At 44.4% G+C, this 16,308-nt stretch overlaps 1 protein-coding gene and 1 long non-coding RNA gene across 3 annotated transcripts; both read left to right on the top strand.

The window, feature by feature from the left end:
- Positions 1 to 547: 547 nt before the first annotated feature.
- On the top strand, positions 548 to 4,760 carry LOC116516173. Its single transcript, XR_004256313.1, has 6 exons — positions 548 to 647; positions 2,347 to 2,371; positions 2,548 to 2,601; positions 2,868 to 2,942; positions 3,611 to 3,728; positions 4,199 to 4,760. It is a non-coding gene; the product is annotated as an uncharacterized LOC116516173 (long non-coding RNA).
- Positions 4,761 to 6,022: 1,262 nt separating this feature from the next.
- Positions 6,023 to 12,290, top strand: LOC116515976 (histone H3.3A). Of its 2 annotated transcripts, none has more exons than XM_032228307.1 (4): positions 6,023 to 6,169; positions 8,646 to 8,804; positions 10,211 to 10,364; positions 11,423 to 12,290. In XM_032228307.1, the coding sequence occupies exons 2-4, from the start codon at positions 8,677 to 8,679 to the stop codon at positions 11,549 to 11,551; spliced, it is 411 nt and encodes a 136-aa protein (XP_032084198.1). In that variant the 5' UTR covers positions 6,023 to 6,169; positions 8,646 to 8,676; the 3' UTR covers positions 11,552 to 12,290. The 2 variants fall into 2 exon arrangements, with proteins under 2 accessions (XP_032084198.1, XP_032084199.1); XM_032228308.1 differs by having other exon boundaries at positions 8,649 to 8,804.
- Positions 12,291 to 16,308: the final 4,018 nt, after the last annotated feature.

Here is a 16,308-nt window from a genome sequence, read left to right on the forward strand (position 1 = left end):
CAACTGCAACTGTGTGACTCCCTGGGCTCAGCGGTTATTTTTTATTCTTTCCAAGGACAGTTAAAATCGAAATGTCATTTATTTACACTTGAGTATTTCCCTTCATTAAGTTCAGGGAATCGCAGAACGGTCTCTGGCTCAGAGGTTTCGAACTTTTTAATCGCGTTCTTTTTTTCCCCATGCACTATTTCTATTCACTTTTAAGGGCTGGTGGTTGATTATTATTTTAATTTAAAAAAAAAAAATCACCATGCTCAGATCTGCGGCTGTCACGTGACTCTGGTCTCTGCTAGAATAGTTTGTCCAGAGGAAGGGGGGGGACACACACCGAGTAACATTGCTCTGATACATAAAAATTAAATATATAAATATATCCACGGGCAATTTTTGCGAGCTCCTCGAGTTGATGCAAACCCGGGGGATTGGAAAAGAAAAGCTGGAGCATCAGAAAGAAATCTGTATTATTATTATTATTATTATTAAATCTCCCCCTTCCTTTCCCCCGCACGGTGGTATCGTCCGAGCGTCAGGTTAAAACCCTGAGCGACGCAACGCTCCAAATCAGAACCTTGGCGATCCGAACGTTCTGTCCGCCCTTCCGAGGCGGCGCGCGCAACCATGGCGGTCAAGATCAAGGTGGTTTATTGGTAAGGAAGCGCGGCCCGGTGATCCCCGCTCCTCCCGCGGGGCGGGGTCGGCTCTGCAACCTTTGGGGAAGGGGCTTCCAGCCAGGCGGGGCCCTCCTTCACCGGCCGAGCCGTTTGCATCCTGGACAGCGAGATCCTTTTGGGAGAGAGAGGGTGGGGGAGCTTGTTTTCTGGGTTTCCTAGGCGTTTGCAGGTTCACCTGTGGCGTTTTACAGTCGTGGGAATCTTGCTGTCTTTTTTTTCCCGTGCAAAAGGGGATTGCATGACCCCAGGACATTGCAAGTTTCATAAATATGAAGCAGTTGCCCAGTGTCTGGACTTCGATCAGGCAACCATGGGGATGCGGCAACAGTTGTAATTGTGAAAACTGATTGTCGGTCACTTTTTTCAGTGCTGACCTAACTCTGAGGGCTCAGTAAGTGGAGCATTACCTGAACTCCCAAGTCTATGGGGAATGGCTTCCCCGAGCCCTGAATAAAATATTGTCACCGAAGGAATGAGGCACCTGGATAAGTTCCAAAATTCCTCTGCCCCGTCTAATTGTCCAATTTGGGTTCGTAGAGGGTCTTGGATTCTGCATAGCCAATGGGAAGGCAATTGTGGCTTGCTAGTAGTTCAAACTCAGCCTCCCATACCGGGCTCTGTTACCTTACGAAGCGGCACTTGCATCTTGGTCTCCCCCATCCAAGGGGAGAGCACATGTAACCATACAGAAAAATATATGGTTATACATGGAAACAGAATAACAAGAGTTGGAAGGGACCTTTGAGGTCTTCTAGTCCACCCCCCTGCTCAGGCAGGAGATCCTATCCCATTTCAGACGAACGGTTGCCCAATCTCTTCTTCAAAACTTCCTGTGTCGGAGAATTCACAACTTCTGGAGGCAAGTTGTCCCACTGATTGATCGATCTTTCTTCTTAGTTCTAGGTTGCTTCTCTCCTTGATTAGTTTCCACCCATTGCTGCTTCTCCTGGCTTCTGGTGCTTTGGATGATAGGTTGACACCCCCCCTCTTCTTTGTGGCAGCCCCTCGAGGATTAAAACACTGCTGCATGTCACCCCTAGTCCTTCTTTTCATCAGATTAGTCCTCTAATCCTCTTTGTTGCTCTTCTCTGCACTCTTTCCAGAGTCTCCACATCTTTTTTTACATCGTGGTGACCAAAACTGGATGCAGGATTCTAGGTGTGGCCTTACTAAGGCATTGGTATTAACACCTCATACGATATTGATTCTAGCCTTCTGTTAATGCAGCGCGTTTGCTTTTTTGGCAGCTGCCCAACAATGTTGGCTCATACCAGTCCCTAAAATGTTCTTTATTGTCTTTTTGCATGGCAAAACAGCAGCAGTGAGGTCCCTGCATGTGGCTCTTGGGCTTTCCCTTTGGATGGAACCATGTCTAACTATCTCCATTAGCTAGCATTGTTGGCACCACCCTGCTGGGCTGGACAGCAGCAATATTGCTCCCAATTGGGTGGTAAATCAATTTTCCTCCAAGAAAAAATGTTATCTTGAGATTTTGGCAGGTCCAGGAAAATGTATCCACTGCCAAACTCCATAAAACACATTTGAATGCTTGTTTCTGGATTTGCCATTGTAGGGATCTGATTGAGCGTAATAGAGAATTATGGTGATGATGAGACAGCTTCTTTTGCTGACAAATGGGCAGAAATGTTAATTTTTCCTTTTGTTTTGCTTCTAGCGGAGCCTGAGGCTACAAACCCAAGGTATGTCAATTATTTTTAATGGTGAGCTGGGAGCTATTTTTAATTGTCATATCTGGGAGTTGTCTTTTAATTGCATTTTATATGCTTCTTCCAAGTGAACTTTAATTTCTCTGAGAAACCTATTTAGCTTGGATCTTTCTGAACTTTACAACTTTCTCCTTTTTTCCCCCTTGTAGTTTCTACAGCTCAAGAAGGAACTCGAGAAGGAGTTTCCGGGCAAGCTGGAAATTGTGAGTCTTTCCAGCCATTCCCGATTCCACCTTCCTTTTTTACCTCTGGTCATTTCACCGGGTTCCCTAAATGAGAAGATTTGGGGGCAAGAAGGAGGATTATATCATTCGGCTGGCCATTTTAAGTCATTTATCAACTGCACTTTAATTAAAGGTCTCGGCTCTGTAAAGACATAATGCAAGCTGAAAAACTCGCTTTAAAAACATCTGATTTTTTACAGTCTGTGGTGGTTAAGGGGTGATGATGGTGTCTCTGTTCCATCTAGAGCGGCGAAGGGACTCCACAAGTCACAGGATGGTTTGAAGTGATAGTAGCTGGGAAGACGGTGCACTCCAAAAAGGTAAGCAGCTCAACAACATCAAAAACCCTTTCACTGAAGTCAACAAAGAACACAGAGGAACAAAGTTGTTGGGAGCTCAGCTGTCCAAGTTCTGATGGGTTTATGAAATCAAATCTGGTGGTTGCACAACACCCCATCAAGCCTAAAACTAAATAAACCATGTTATGACTTAGCAGGATATCTGGTTTCAGGGTTATTAAGCTAGGAGAGAAGATGTGGTTTGGAAGACAATTGGGTTTTGTTTGCAGCTCTTTGAATTCTGGGGAATTCATGTAAAGTTCACCATGGGAAGGGAACCATGGCCTCTTTGTGCCTACAAGCACGCGGGCATGGAAGAGCTGGGCTTGTAACCCTGCTTTAACCGGTATTTCAGATAGACAGGAAACCTCTCCTTGTGGAAGAACTCAAAGGCACAATTCCCTGGGGAGAGGTCCTGAAATGATAGTCCAAGAAAGACTGTTGAGCATTCTTCCCCCTTTTCCCAGGCTAGTTGAGAACAATGCTTCCTCTCATTAAGAGCAAATCTAGTTACGCTGAAGGGCATAATCTGCCTGGAGGCAATGGCTTGAGCGTGCCTGGGCATGAAGAGTCTTTGCCATTTTTAGTAGTGCAGCAAATTCCTTGTGTCATTTACACAGCAGAACTGAATCTTTCCTCCTTTTCTCTAGAACGGAGATGGCTTTGTGGACGACGATGTCAAACTCAACAAGATAATTAAGGCTATCAAAGCAAATTTGGCATGAAGACCTCTTTAGGCCTGGGCTAGCAGTTCAAAATGCAACAGAGGTAAAATCAGAGTTAATTTGAAGTTCCTTTTATTCGATGTATTTTGTCTAAAAAATACCTGCTGTAAAGAATGATGAGGCTGGGGCCCCTATGGGGATGACATCACTCTTTAACTTCTCAAAGGGTCCCAGTAAAACGTTGCTTTTCCCCAAAATGGAATAATTTCTTTTTCTTTAAAAAAAATGTTACAGAAAAAAACACTTTTCTCTAAAGGCAGTGGATCTTTTATTAGCATTGGCTTGGAGAATTTCTAGATGGCTTTGTCCATGTACTGCAGATCTGAAATCTAAAAAGACTAGCATGTATTTAAGAACAGCTGCTCTCCTGCCTCCTGCAAGTAATCAATCGTGATTACTTTTAATGTTATTTGCGAAAATAGCAACAAATATTAGCAATCCTACATTCTAAAGAATCTTTTGCTTCCTTCCACATGCAGGATTTTAAAAATAAATTTCTTCTTTATTTGGTAGCTCAAGAAAAAATCTGTTTTGTTCATCTTGGCGAATCGCTCAATGACGGGAGCTGCTGAAATGTTGCTTGACACCTGGCAGTTCCCTGAAAACTTTGCGCTGGATGCCAACCTGATCAAGGCTGGATGGAAAAACTTGGGCTCCAATTCAGTGCTTGGGTGTGAATTAAGTCTGCAACTCCTAACATACCTGCTTTCTGTTTTCATTGTGTGCTGCATGCAAATACAGCTTTCTTTATGTTTTTTTTTAAATACTTGCATTATTGACCAGTAATTGTGAAAAAGGAGAAAAATAGGAAGAGTGGGAGATTCATCAAATGTTTGCTTTCGTCGTATCCAAACGCTTCCAATAGATGATGAAACCAGATGCAAAAAACCCTTTGTCTCGAACAACAATTTTAGAATCCTAAAACATCTTAACTTGAAAATGTGCATTCTTCTTTCTTTCTTTCCTGCTGCTCCTCACTTCCCCACTGCAGGATTGTGTGCTTTATTATACCCACTTCTGACTTCTTTGCTCAAACATTGTCAAATGCACTGAACGTTTAATAAAATGTTACTTCCAAGATGTTGCAACCTGTGTGGAAACCCACCTTGGAAAGATGAATAGGTCATAAATCATAGTTACAATCATTAATCATAAGATGCAAACAAGTGATAAAATCGTAAGATTACCAACAGGAGATAGTAGGAAAGATGAGAAAATATGAATCTGGTTTCTTCCCCCACCCCCCACCCCTTGATTTTGCTGCAATGGTCATGAGGGTGAGGACTGGTCTTAATTCACTTTGTAACTGTTAGCTAGGCAGTTTGGTCTAGCAGTTAAAGCAAGCTAGAAATCTATAAAATTCCCATTAGGTGATTTTGGGCCCATCACTCATTCTCAGCTGAAGCCACCTCAGAAGGTGATGGTTGTGGGGAAAATATGAGCAGGAAGCAGTATTACATACATTTGCTGCCTTGAATTATTTAAAATTAATGGACTATATCAAATAATGACTTAAGTATAGGACTGTCTACACACAGTCCTCAACCTGCGATCACAATTGATCCCAAAATTGATATTGCTAAGGGAGACCAGTGAGTTTTGACCCGCTTTACGACCTTTCTTGACGTTGTTAAGTGAATCACTGCAGCTTAGTCACACAATTGTTAAGGGGATCTGGGTTCCCCATTGAATTCGTTTGTAAAAAGGACACAAAACGCACTCACATAACCCCATTGCAACCGTCGTAAGTACGAGTCAGTTGCCAAGCATCTGAAATTTTGATCATATGATTATGGGGATGCTGCAACTGTCATAAGTATGAAAAATGCTAAGTCCCTTTTTTTTTCAGGGCCGTTATAACTTTGGACGGTCACTAAACGAACTCTTCGAAGTCGAGGGCCACCTGTATATATACACTCGCACGCTTAAATAGCCCTTTATAGTCCACCTAGATACCTCATATAAAGGCAGAGGACGGCCATAGAAGAGATTTAAAACACAGATACGAGATCGATGAGAAAGTCCCCTCAGGAAGGCAACGGATCTGACCGGGATCCTTCGGCACCCCCTTCCCTCCGGACTGACTGAGTTATCCTGAGAAGCCAGATTTATAAATCTCTATTTTGTCCCCTGGTTGCCTCATCCAAGCCGCCCTGGAGCCGACAAGCATGGCTCGCGACTGCCGCCAAATCCACCGGGGCTCGTTAAGCTGGACGACGAAGCGGGAAGGCCGCGGGGCCAAGATGGCGGCCTGCGCGCCATGTTCACCTCAGCTGACCCTCCCCCTCCCTCCCTCCTCCGCTGGCTCCCGCCTCCTTCTCCAGCCGCGGTGCATGATGGTTAAAAAGCCTGGCCTTGGAACCCGCCATTTTCTGTGGGGGCAGGCGGGAAAGGCGGGAAGTCGGCGAGGAGGCAGCGCGAGCGCGGCCGCGACACGACTCACGGCGCCCAACGGTCGCAGAAGCGCGAGGCGGACGAGCTGAGGTAAGCCCCACCGCCGCCTTTTCCGTTAGCTCCCTTTCGACGCCGGATACGTGCGTGGGGGGCAACGGGGAAAAAAAGGGGGCGCATTAAAAACTTGAGGTCGTTTGAGGCGATGCGTTTCATTTTCTCCCCCCCCCCCCCACTACACCCGTAGAGCTTTAATCCCGCCTTCCGTGTGCCTCCCCCGGCGATTGGTCGAAAGGACGACGATTACGGCCGCATTCGTGATAGGTTGGAAAGGTGGAGGCTGATTGGCGCCCACTCGGTGTCAGTCTGCCTGGAGCCTTTGAAGCCATTTCCCCCCCCCCCACCCACCCTCTGCTCTTTAGCGAGCCCGGGCTAGAAGGCGATTGGGTGGCCGCGCGCTGGCCAGTGGGAAAGAAAAGCTCCGCGGCGTACGTGCGTTCAGGGGGGCGGCGGGGGCATGGTTGGTGTTCCTAGCGTTCCGAACAGCCCATTGGAGGAAACGGTTTCCGCAAAGGCTTCTGGGGCGTGGAGTTTTCTCTAGTCTCGCGCAACCCAGCCGACTCTGTCTAGGTGCTACTTCAACTCCCAGAATTCCAAGCTGTTGCTTTGGGAAGGAGCTTCTAAGTAGGAATTCTGGGAGTTGAAGTCCGATGGCCCTGACAGGCCCACTTTAGTTGTATCTTAAATTATTTCTAGATGTTAATTACGAGGCCTCGAGTTGTGGTTTTTTTTTTCTTTTCTCTTCCTCGTTTTTTTGTTCCTGGGCCCTGATCCTATCTTAATATCTGTTTCATTTATTACAGGGAAACTCTTATTCCGTTTTAATGTTGTTGTTTTTTTCAGTGCCTCGAAAAGACAAATCCAAAGCTGGATTTTTATCTGTGGGTTTTGCAAATATTTAAGATTTTGCTTGTACTGCAAATTTATTGCGTTAATCCTTGTTTTACAGGTAGTCCTCAACTTATGACCACAACGGAGCCCCTAGTTTTTGTTACTAAGTGAGACATTAAGTGCTAAGTGAGCTTTGTCCCATTTTACGACCTCTTGCCACGGTTCTTAAGTGAATCACCAAAGTTGTTAAGCTAGTAACCCAGTTGTTAAGTGAATCTGACTTCCCCATTGACTTGCTTGTCAGAAGGTCGCAAAAGGGTACCATGTGACCCTGGGACACTGCGACCGTCATAAGTATGAGTCAGTTGCCAAGCGTCTGAATCTTTATCACATGTCCACCCGGAGGCTCGAACGGTCATAAGTGTGTTAAAAACGGTCATAAGTAACATTTTTCAGTATTGTTGTAACACTGTTCTTGTAACACAATTGTGTGATTGTGTGACTGTTGTGCTCTCTTTTTAATACGTTGTATTGTCTCCATGTGGAATATTGTTTGTCTTCCCCCCCCCCCCCTTTTTGAACTGTGAGCCGCCCTGAGTCCCCCCAGGGAAAAGGGCGGCATACAAATTTCAATAAAACTAAAACTAAACTGTTGTAAGTCGAGGACCACCTGTATTTACTGCAACCTCTGGGCCACTTCAATCAGAGCAAGGGGCTTACAACATTAGAGCAACTACCCACACACAATGCAAAAATAAGACAAATTATAATCAGACTTTTCTCATCTAAACAGATCCAGCACTTATTTTTAATCTTGGAACAAACACGGCCTCAATAAGATCATTCTTCTCCAAAACTGCTTTGAAGAACCCATTCTTGTTTTGTTTTCTTAAACTTTTTAAATGTGGTCCAGGAGGTCCGGTGGATCCTACTCGGATCCAAGGACTGTAGGCATGCCTTGTGGTTTTACAATAGCAATACTCCTTGACTTACAACCAGTTGCTTAGTTACGATGGACCTGCAAAAGCTACTTAGCACCCAAATTTTGAAGTTACGGGGTTTCCCCCCTGGAATCACAGGATCACATTACGGGTGCTTGGCAACCGGTTCATCTTTGCAGCATCCTGCAGCCCCATAAACTATCATTTCCAACATTTTTTGTTGGTTTCTGGTGCTTGTTTCCGATTTCCATCAAAAAAAAACCCAACACCCATTGGATAAAATTGATCCATTTAACAACTGCTAGGAGGAGCGGCAAGCCATCTCTTGCAGTGTCCAGGACTCAGAATATCACTTTTTTTCTGAAGCTGAGTGGTTTGTAAACCGTCGGGGAAAAATATATGAATTTACATTAGTTTACAGAAGAAACTCCTGAAAAAAGTATGTTGGAAGAAAAAGACTGTTTCAAGAAACTCACATTCTCCACAGATTTTGGTTGCCAAAATAGGAAAGTTATTTTTTGAAAGGCTTTGGAAAGTTTTTTTTCCCCTTTCATTTTTTTTTCCTATTTATAAATATATTTCTTGTAAGCAGACTGTTTTCCAAGAAAGCGAGTTGACTTTGTACATCGAGATAAATATTTGAAAATTGTCGGGCTTCTTAAGTGTTCTGTTTTAAAACAAGAACATGCTGGGAAAGCGTTAATGTCTTATAATGAAGGATCCGCTCTCTTTGTTAGCAGACGTCTTGCATCCTGAGAAACTTCCAGAATGGCCCGTACCAAGCAGACTGCCCGTAAATCCACTGGTGGGAAAGCGCCACGAAAGCAGCTGGCCACGAAAGCTGCTCGAAAAAGTGCACCATCGACCGGTGGAGTGAAAAAACCTCACCGTTACAGGTATTTGGATTAAGCCTTTTTTGCTGGAATTGGGGAGTGGGGGTTGCTTTAGGCCCTGCAACCCAACGAGTCCCCATTCTCGCCTCCAGAATTATTTCTCCATTGGGGAAGTTTGCATGTCCATTTCGTTTGATTGCCATCATTAATAACTTTTCAGTGGAAATCCCGAAGGTGCTTTCTCAGGAGGCAACTGGACTTTCTTGTTTTTTTTCTTTTGAAGATTTGATTTTTTTTTTTTTTTTTTTTTGATTTTAGGTTTATTTATATGCCGCCCTTTTCCCTGGGGGGACTCAGGGCGGCTCACAATCCAAAGGAAGGGGGAAAAACAGACTTTTACATATAAGACAATACATGATTAAAACACAACATTCATACCATTCGGGCGGGTTACAATCTTTAGCCCCAGGCCTGACGGGATAGCCAGATTCTAAGGGCTGTGCGGAAGGTCTGGAGGGTGGTGAGGGTACGAATCTCCACGGGGAGATCGTTCCATTGGGTCGGAGCTACCACCGAGAAGGCTCTCCTCCGCGTGGTTGCCAGTCGGCATTGGCCAGCGGATGGTATTCGGAGGAGGCCTAATCGGTGAGATCTAATAGGTCGTGTGGAAGTGATCGGCAGTAGGCGGTCTCTCAAGTACCCAGATCCACTACCATGGAGGGCTTTATGGGTGGCAAGTAGCACCTTGAAGCGTATCCGGAGATCGACAGGTAGCCAGTGCAGCTCGCGGAGGATAGGTGTTACGTGGGTGAAGCGAGGTGCACCCACAATCGCTCGCGCGGCCGCATTCTGGACTAGCTGAAGTCGCCGAATACTCCTCAAGGGCAGCCCCATGTAGAGCACATTGCAGTACTCAATGTAGTACTCAAGATGTTTCACTTCTCATCCAAGAAGCTTCTTCAGCTCTGACTGGATGGTGGGGGAATGAACTATATGTTCATTCATAGATTCACAACATAGATTCATAGTTTATATCTTCCACTATGAGCCGAAGAAGCTTCTTGGATGAGAAGCGAAAGGTCTTCGAAACAAAAAAGGAAGTCCAGTTGTCTCCTGAAAAAAAGCACCTTTGGGGCTACAATTAAGGAAAAAATTTCCTGACAGAACAATTCATGCCACTAGAAGTTGTGGGTGCTCCAATACTGGAGGTTTTCAAGAAGAGATTGAACCACTCTTTATCCGAAACGGTAGAGGGTTTCCTGCCTCGAGCAGGGGGTTGGACTAGAAGACCTCTAAAGTCTCTTCCAACTCTTGTTATTCTGGTCAGATGTGGAGACTCATAACCTGGATGGCTGAGAATCTCTACAGAATTTTTCTGTGGAAAGAACTTTTCTGATTCTCAAAGGGTCCTGGGAGTCGCCGGTGGGAGGTGAGCCGTGTTAAACTTACTTCCACATTATCCCACCCAGGCCTGGCACTGTGGCCCTGCGAGAAATCCGGCGGTATCAAAAATCCACAGAGTTGCTGATCCGGAAGCTGCCCTTCCAGCGCCTGGTCCGTGAAATTGCTCAGGATTTCAAGACGGACTTGCGGTTCCAGAGTGCCGCCATCGGGGCTTTGCAGGTCAGTGGCTGTCCTCAAAATCTCCCCCTTCCTGTTTTAAGGTGTAGTTAGACAGCTATTCCACTGACAGCCAAGCCTATCTCAAAAGTGTTGTCCCCAAAGCTCTTGTCTGCTCTAGGACTGTACCCCCTAATACTGCTAGTGCTAAATCTTCTGGCAGAGGGGTCTCCAACTTTGGCCACTTTGCGACTTGTGGACTTCAGTTGAACGCCACAAGTCGTAAAGTGGCCAAGGTTAGAGACCGTTGTTCTGGCACATAAGCTTCTGCTATTTAGTCTGCTTTGTTCGGTAATGAGAGGGCTCTGGATTTCTGCAGAGATTCTCCTTTTTGTGCCAGGCTAAGACTGGTGAAATCCAGAGCCTGGAAAGCTGTCTTTTGAATAAATTGATAAGGCGTACGTGTGTGGGGAGGACACGACGGGACGGGGATGACACACTCTGAAATATCCTCTTCCAAGCACAGGGTAGATTTAAATCAACTCGATTTAAACCATAATTTTTAAAGAGCAACTGTCATCTCTGTCCCGCAGTGGCCCTTCCTCTGACCCATTGTTGCCTCACCGCCAGTCCCAATATTGCAGAATATACTATTCTGCTACATAACGAAGCTCCGTTTCATGCTGAAATAAACTAAATTATGCATGTATCTTCAACAGAAAACTATCTTTAGAAAACATGTTACTTAACTATCCAAAATATATTTTATTAAATATATATTTGATTTTTAAAAATCCAATTTAAAAAAGTCCAATTTAAATTTTAACATTTTATTGATTTTTTTTTTAATTATCAATTTTTATCCACCCTGTCCAAAGATCTCCCCCCCCCTTTTTTTTTGACATTGGCGTTATCGAGAGAGCGACAGTTGCCCAAATAGAATAGACATGGATGAGTGGTATAAAGAAATTTGGAGTATGGATGGTGACCTGGGAGGGGAGGAAGGGGGAGCAAGGAAAAGTCAGAAGGTTATGGCAAAGTGGAATGTATCATCCCATCCCGACTTCGATTGTGTAACGATCAGTCCCTTTTTTCTAATTGTTCCTTTCTGTATCCCTTAGGAAGCCAGCGAGGCCTACCTCGTGGGCCTGTTTGAGGATACCAACTTGTGTGCCATCCATGCCAAGCGGGTCACTATAATGCCAAAAGACATACAGCTGGCCCGCCGCATCCGGGGTGAACGTGCTTAAGTTCCCGCTCCCCTTCCAACACTTAAACCCCCTTTTCTTGGCAGCCCTACCCTGCTTGTGTATTAGAATACACTCCAGGTTTTCCTTCTCCCCCTCCCCTCTCTTTCTCTCTCTCTCTCTCTCTCTTGCCCTCTCCCCCCCAACCCCCCAAATATTCCTGTTTGTAGTAGCTAGGACATGTGAAGAAATGTTAGATAATCTATCATAGTAGCTCTCCAAGGTTCAGGAGGTCTGATTGCTGTTCATCATGTACAAGCAAAAAAAAAAAAAAATCCAGAAAGAAATCAAAACCTTTGAAATCTGCAAGACGTCTGGATAATGTTCTTTTGTAAAACTTTTTTGTTTGTTTCCAGAATTGCAAAAAAAAATACAGAAGAAAAAAAAAAGAAAAAAAAATCCGAACCCAACAAAGGGGGGACACTTTTGAAACGATCCGGTTTTATATACGAAACTTTAAAAAAAAATATATAGGGAGTAGGCGTTTCAAGCGATATAAAGAGGGTTTTTTTTTTTTTTGGTCTTGAGTTTGTAGAAAGTGTTTTTGCAAAACACTATACACACTTTTTGTTTTACCGTGTGGAGTTTTTGTTTTTTCCCTTCTTTGTATTTAGACAAGGAGTGCTTTCTTTTAATTTTTTTCCTCTTTTCCATTTGTCTTGTGTCTGTGACTCTTAACCTTTGTATCAATAGGGAACCACCTTGAAGACAGTAAGGAAACAAAATAAATGTTGAATGAAAACAATCTGGCTCCTTTTTCCTTTCGCCTTAATGGAATATTTTTTCTCTGTTTGGGTTTGTGAAGCTCTTCCACCAAACGTGCCAGAGTAGGAAAGAAACAATAACGGGACAACAGAAGAGATGGACGTTCGGAATAACAAGAGTTGGAAGGGACCTTGTAGGTTATCTAGTCCAACCCCTGTCCAAGCAGGAAGTCCCTGCATCATTTCTGACAGTCCAGTCTCTTCTTGAAAGCCTCCAGTGATGAAGTTCCCACAAATTCTGATGGCAACTTCTGTTCCATGGGTCGATTCTTCTCACTGTCAGGAAATTCCTCCTTATTTCCAGATTGAATCTCTTGGATCAGTTTCCATCCATTCTTCTTTTTCTGGCCTTCAGGTGTTTTGGAAAATAACTTGTTTATTGTTTGTTTATTGGATTTATTAACTTGCCCCCCCTCCTCTTTATGGCAGCCCCTCAAATATTGGAAGGCTGCTCTCACATCTCCCCTGGTCCTTCTCTTCACTAGACCAGCCATGCCCAGTTCCTGCAGCCGTTCATCGTATGTTTTACCCTCCAGTCCCCTCATCATCCTGGTTGCTCTTCTCTGCACTTTTTCCAGAGTCTCAACATCTTTTTTTATAGTGTCTAAAACTGGATGCAACATTCTCGATGCAGTCTTACTAAGTCTTTATAGAGTGGTATTAGTCCCTTGATCTTGATTGAATCTCTCTGTTAATGCAATTTAGGATTGCATTGGCATTTTTGGCTGTCACCTCAAACTGTTGAGTCATATTTGCGTCATTCATAAAACAATCTTGAGTAGAAACTTTTGATAGCTTGTGCAGCAATCCTGTATATGTTATCTTTATCCCCAAGCAGAAAAATAAGAGCACCACACAGATTTCTTTCCCCCTTAAGGAATAAGATACTGAGTCACAAGGCAGCCCACACTGACAAGTTGTGGCTTGCGCATTGAGTACCAAAGAAACAATGAGTACAAAACGTACACGTCAAAATGTACCGAATTCGATGAGTTTCAGCGCAATTTGAGTACCAAGGTACCACTGTAAAGTTGCAACGTTGTGTGAAAAGTCCCAGCACTGAACTTCCTGTAAAATACCTTCTGATCAGCAGAGGGCAGTAGAGTCTCATTCAAAAACTACCAAGGAAGAATTCATGGAGAAAGGAGATTTTTATACACTGAAGTGCCACAAACTCACAATACGTGGCAAGCCTGTGGTTTTCAGAATCGGAATAAAGCTGGAAGGGACCACGGGGGGCTTCTAGCCCACCCCCCTCTCAAGCAGGAGACCCCATACAGTCTCAGACAAGCAACTATGGAGTTCCTTCTTAAACACCTCCAGTGATGGAGCAGCCAGGATTTCTGAAGGCAAGCCCTTCCACTGGTTAATTGTCCTGTTCGGTTTGTGTGTCATCTTTAGCTCTTAACATGGTTTGTTTGATTTCAACTTACCTAGTGTAATAGTGGCTGCTGTATATATTTCTTTCTCCTCTTGATTTTGTTTGGAGTGGAATGGAATTGAGCAGAGCAGAGTAGAATAGAGTTGGAAGGGAGCTTGGAGGTCTTCTAGGCCAAACCCCTGCTCAGGCAAGAAACCCTCTACCAGCCGAGGTGGCGCAGTGGTTAAATGCAGCACTGCAGGCTACTTCAGCTGACTGCAGTTCAGCAGTTCGGCTGTTCAAATCTCACCGGCTCAGGGTTGACTCAGCCTTCCATCCTTCCGAGGTGGGTAAAATGAGGACCCGGATTGTTGTTGGGGGCAATATGCTGACTCTGTCAACCGCTTAGAGAGGGCTGAAAGCCCTATGAAGCGGTATATAAGTCTAACTGCTATTGCTATTCCAGACAGATGGTTGAACGATCTCTTCTTAAATGCTTCCAGTATTGGAGAATTCACAGTTTCTGGAGGCAAGTTGTTCCTCTGGTTAATTGTTTTAACTCAGGAAATTCCTCCTCAGTTCTAAGTTGCTTCTCTCCTTGATTAGTTTCCACCCATTGCTTCTTTTCCTGCCCTCAGGTGCCTTGGAGAATAGTTTGACTCCCTCTTCTTTGGGGCAACCCCTGAGATATTGGAACACTGCTATCATGTCTCCCCTAGTCCTTCTTTTCATTAAACTAGCCATGCCCAGTTCCTGCAACCGTTCTTCATATGTTTTAGCCTCCAGCCCTCCAATCATCCTTGTTGCTCTTCTCTGCACTCTTTCCAGAGTCTCCACAACTTTTTTACATTGTGGAATCTCAAGAGTTTAATAGAATCTCCCATATGCTGTTAATTTATAGTTAAAATATATATTTTAATATGATTAGGAGCTGGTTGGGTGGGGGAAGCTGTAAATGCCCTTGAATTCACCAAAAGAGCTCAGGATATCCGAACAAGAAGCCAAGGAAGGGCAAATGACCCAAGGATTCAGTCCTCAACTTACGACCGTTGGTTTAGTGTCCGTTCGAAATTACAACATCACTGCAAAAAGTAATTTGTGGTCGGGCTTTTCACACTTGGGACCTTCGAAGCTTTGCATGATCAAAAATTCGGGCACCCAGTTATATTTAGGACAGTTGCAGTTTTCCTAGGGTCAAGTGATCGCCATTTGCAACCTTCTTCGCAGCTGGCTTCCGACAAGCCGGATTTGCTCAGTGACTGCATGATTCACTTAACAACGGCAAGCGATTCACTTGGCAAGGGCGGCAAAAAGTTTGTAAAACGGGGCAGAGCTCAACAAAGGCCTTTCTTAGCAAGGGAAATTTTGGGCGTAAGTCGAGGAGTACCTGTACGTGGTCCAATCTGTTCCTGTTTCCCCCTTCCCCCTGCCCCTCCCTCCGACCACTCTGTCCTGGAACCGCACAGGCAGCCTGTGTCTCCTTCCTCGGAACATTTCTGATGGTATTAACAAGGGCTTGGAATTCCTGGAGGGATTTGCACACAGGGGTAGTTTTGTCCTGACTGTGGTGCCCCCCCCCCGGACCTTGGGGCTGGGCGGGTTGGAGAAATGGCCTTACTGAAAGGGTCAACTGTATACTCAACATAGAATCCTAGAGCTGGAAGGGATCTCGGAGGTCTTCTAGTCCAACCCCCTACTCAGGAGATTATACCATTCCAGACAAACGGGTATCCAGTCTCTTCTTAAGAACCTCCAGTGATTGGAGCACCCACAACTTCTGGAGGCAAGTTGTTCCACTGATTAATTGTCCTCACCCATCAAGAAATTTCCCCTTGGTAGTAAAAATGGAGTAAAATGTTAATTTCATTGACTAAACCCCACAGGAATGGCATTGGAAAAGAAAGATAATTTGGCCCAGTGCAAATACTTTTTGGGTCTTAACCATTACACGCTATCTCAAGAACTATTTTTTTTCTCTCTCTCGATGTAAGAAATATCTGTAGGATGTGAGGGGGGAAAATATATCAAGCCAATGTGATTCTTCAGAATTTTTTCCCCATATGAAAAGGGCTTTCCCCCACATGCAAATATGTGTGTTTTTGTGTGCAAAATTGTTTTGCTTGCAATGCAAATGTGATCTTGCATGCAATTTTGTTTCGGTCCAAATGCAGATATATACAAACCTCAGTCTCGAAGGCCTGTGAGTGGTGAAAAATCTCAAACAAAGATTTTAGGACTGAATGAGTGAAATGCCTTTTTCCTCTTCATTTCTTTGTGCTTCCAGACTCATGAGGGTATCCCTCAACCTTGACAATGTGAAGATATGCAAACTTCGATTCTACGAATTCCCCCAGCTCTCTCTCAGAAGTGGGAGCAGGATAAGGCTGGGGCTATTTGGCTGGAGGGCTCAAAATTAGTAACTTAGTTATTCGACCAATCTCCAAAAGATAAGATATAATTTGGAGGTGAATTGGGAAGACTCCGCTTGCTTCCAAATTAGCTATTTCCTTGTGAAATTCTTTTAGCGCAACGAACTCCTTTGCTTATCCAACCAAACTTTGATCAGAGAAGAGCAACGAAGATGATTAGGGGACCAGAAGCAAAAATGCATGAAGAACGGTTCCTGGAATTGGGTA

This window comes from Thamnophis elegans, chromosome 12 (assembly GCF_009769535.1).
Source record: "Thamnophis elegans isolate rThaEle1 chromosome 12, rThaEle1.pri, whole genome shotgun sequence".
Taxonomy (NCBI): domain Eukaryota; kingdom Metazoa; phylum Chordata; class Lepidosauria; order Squamata; family Colubridae; genus Thamnophis; species Thamnophis elegans.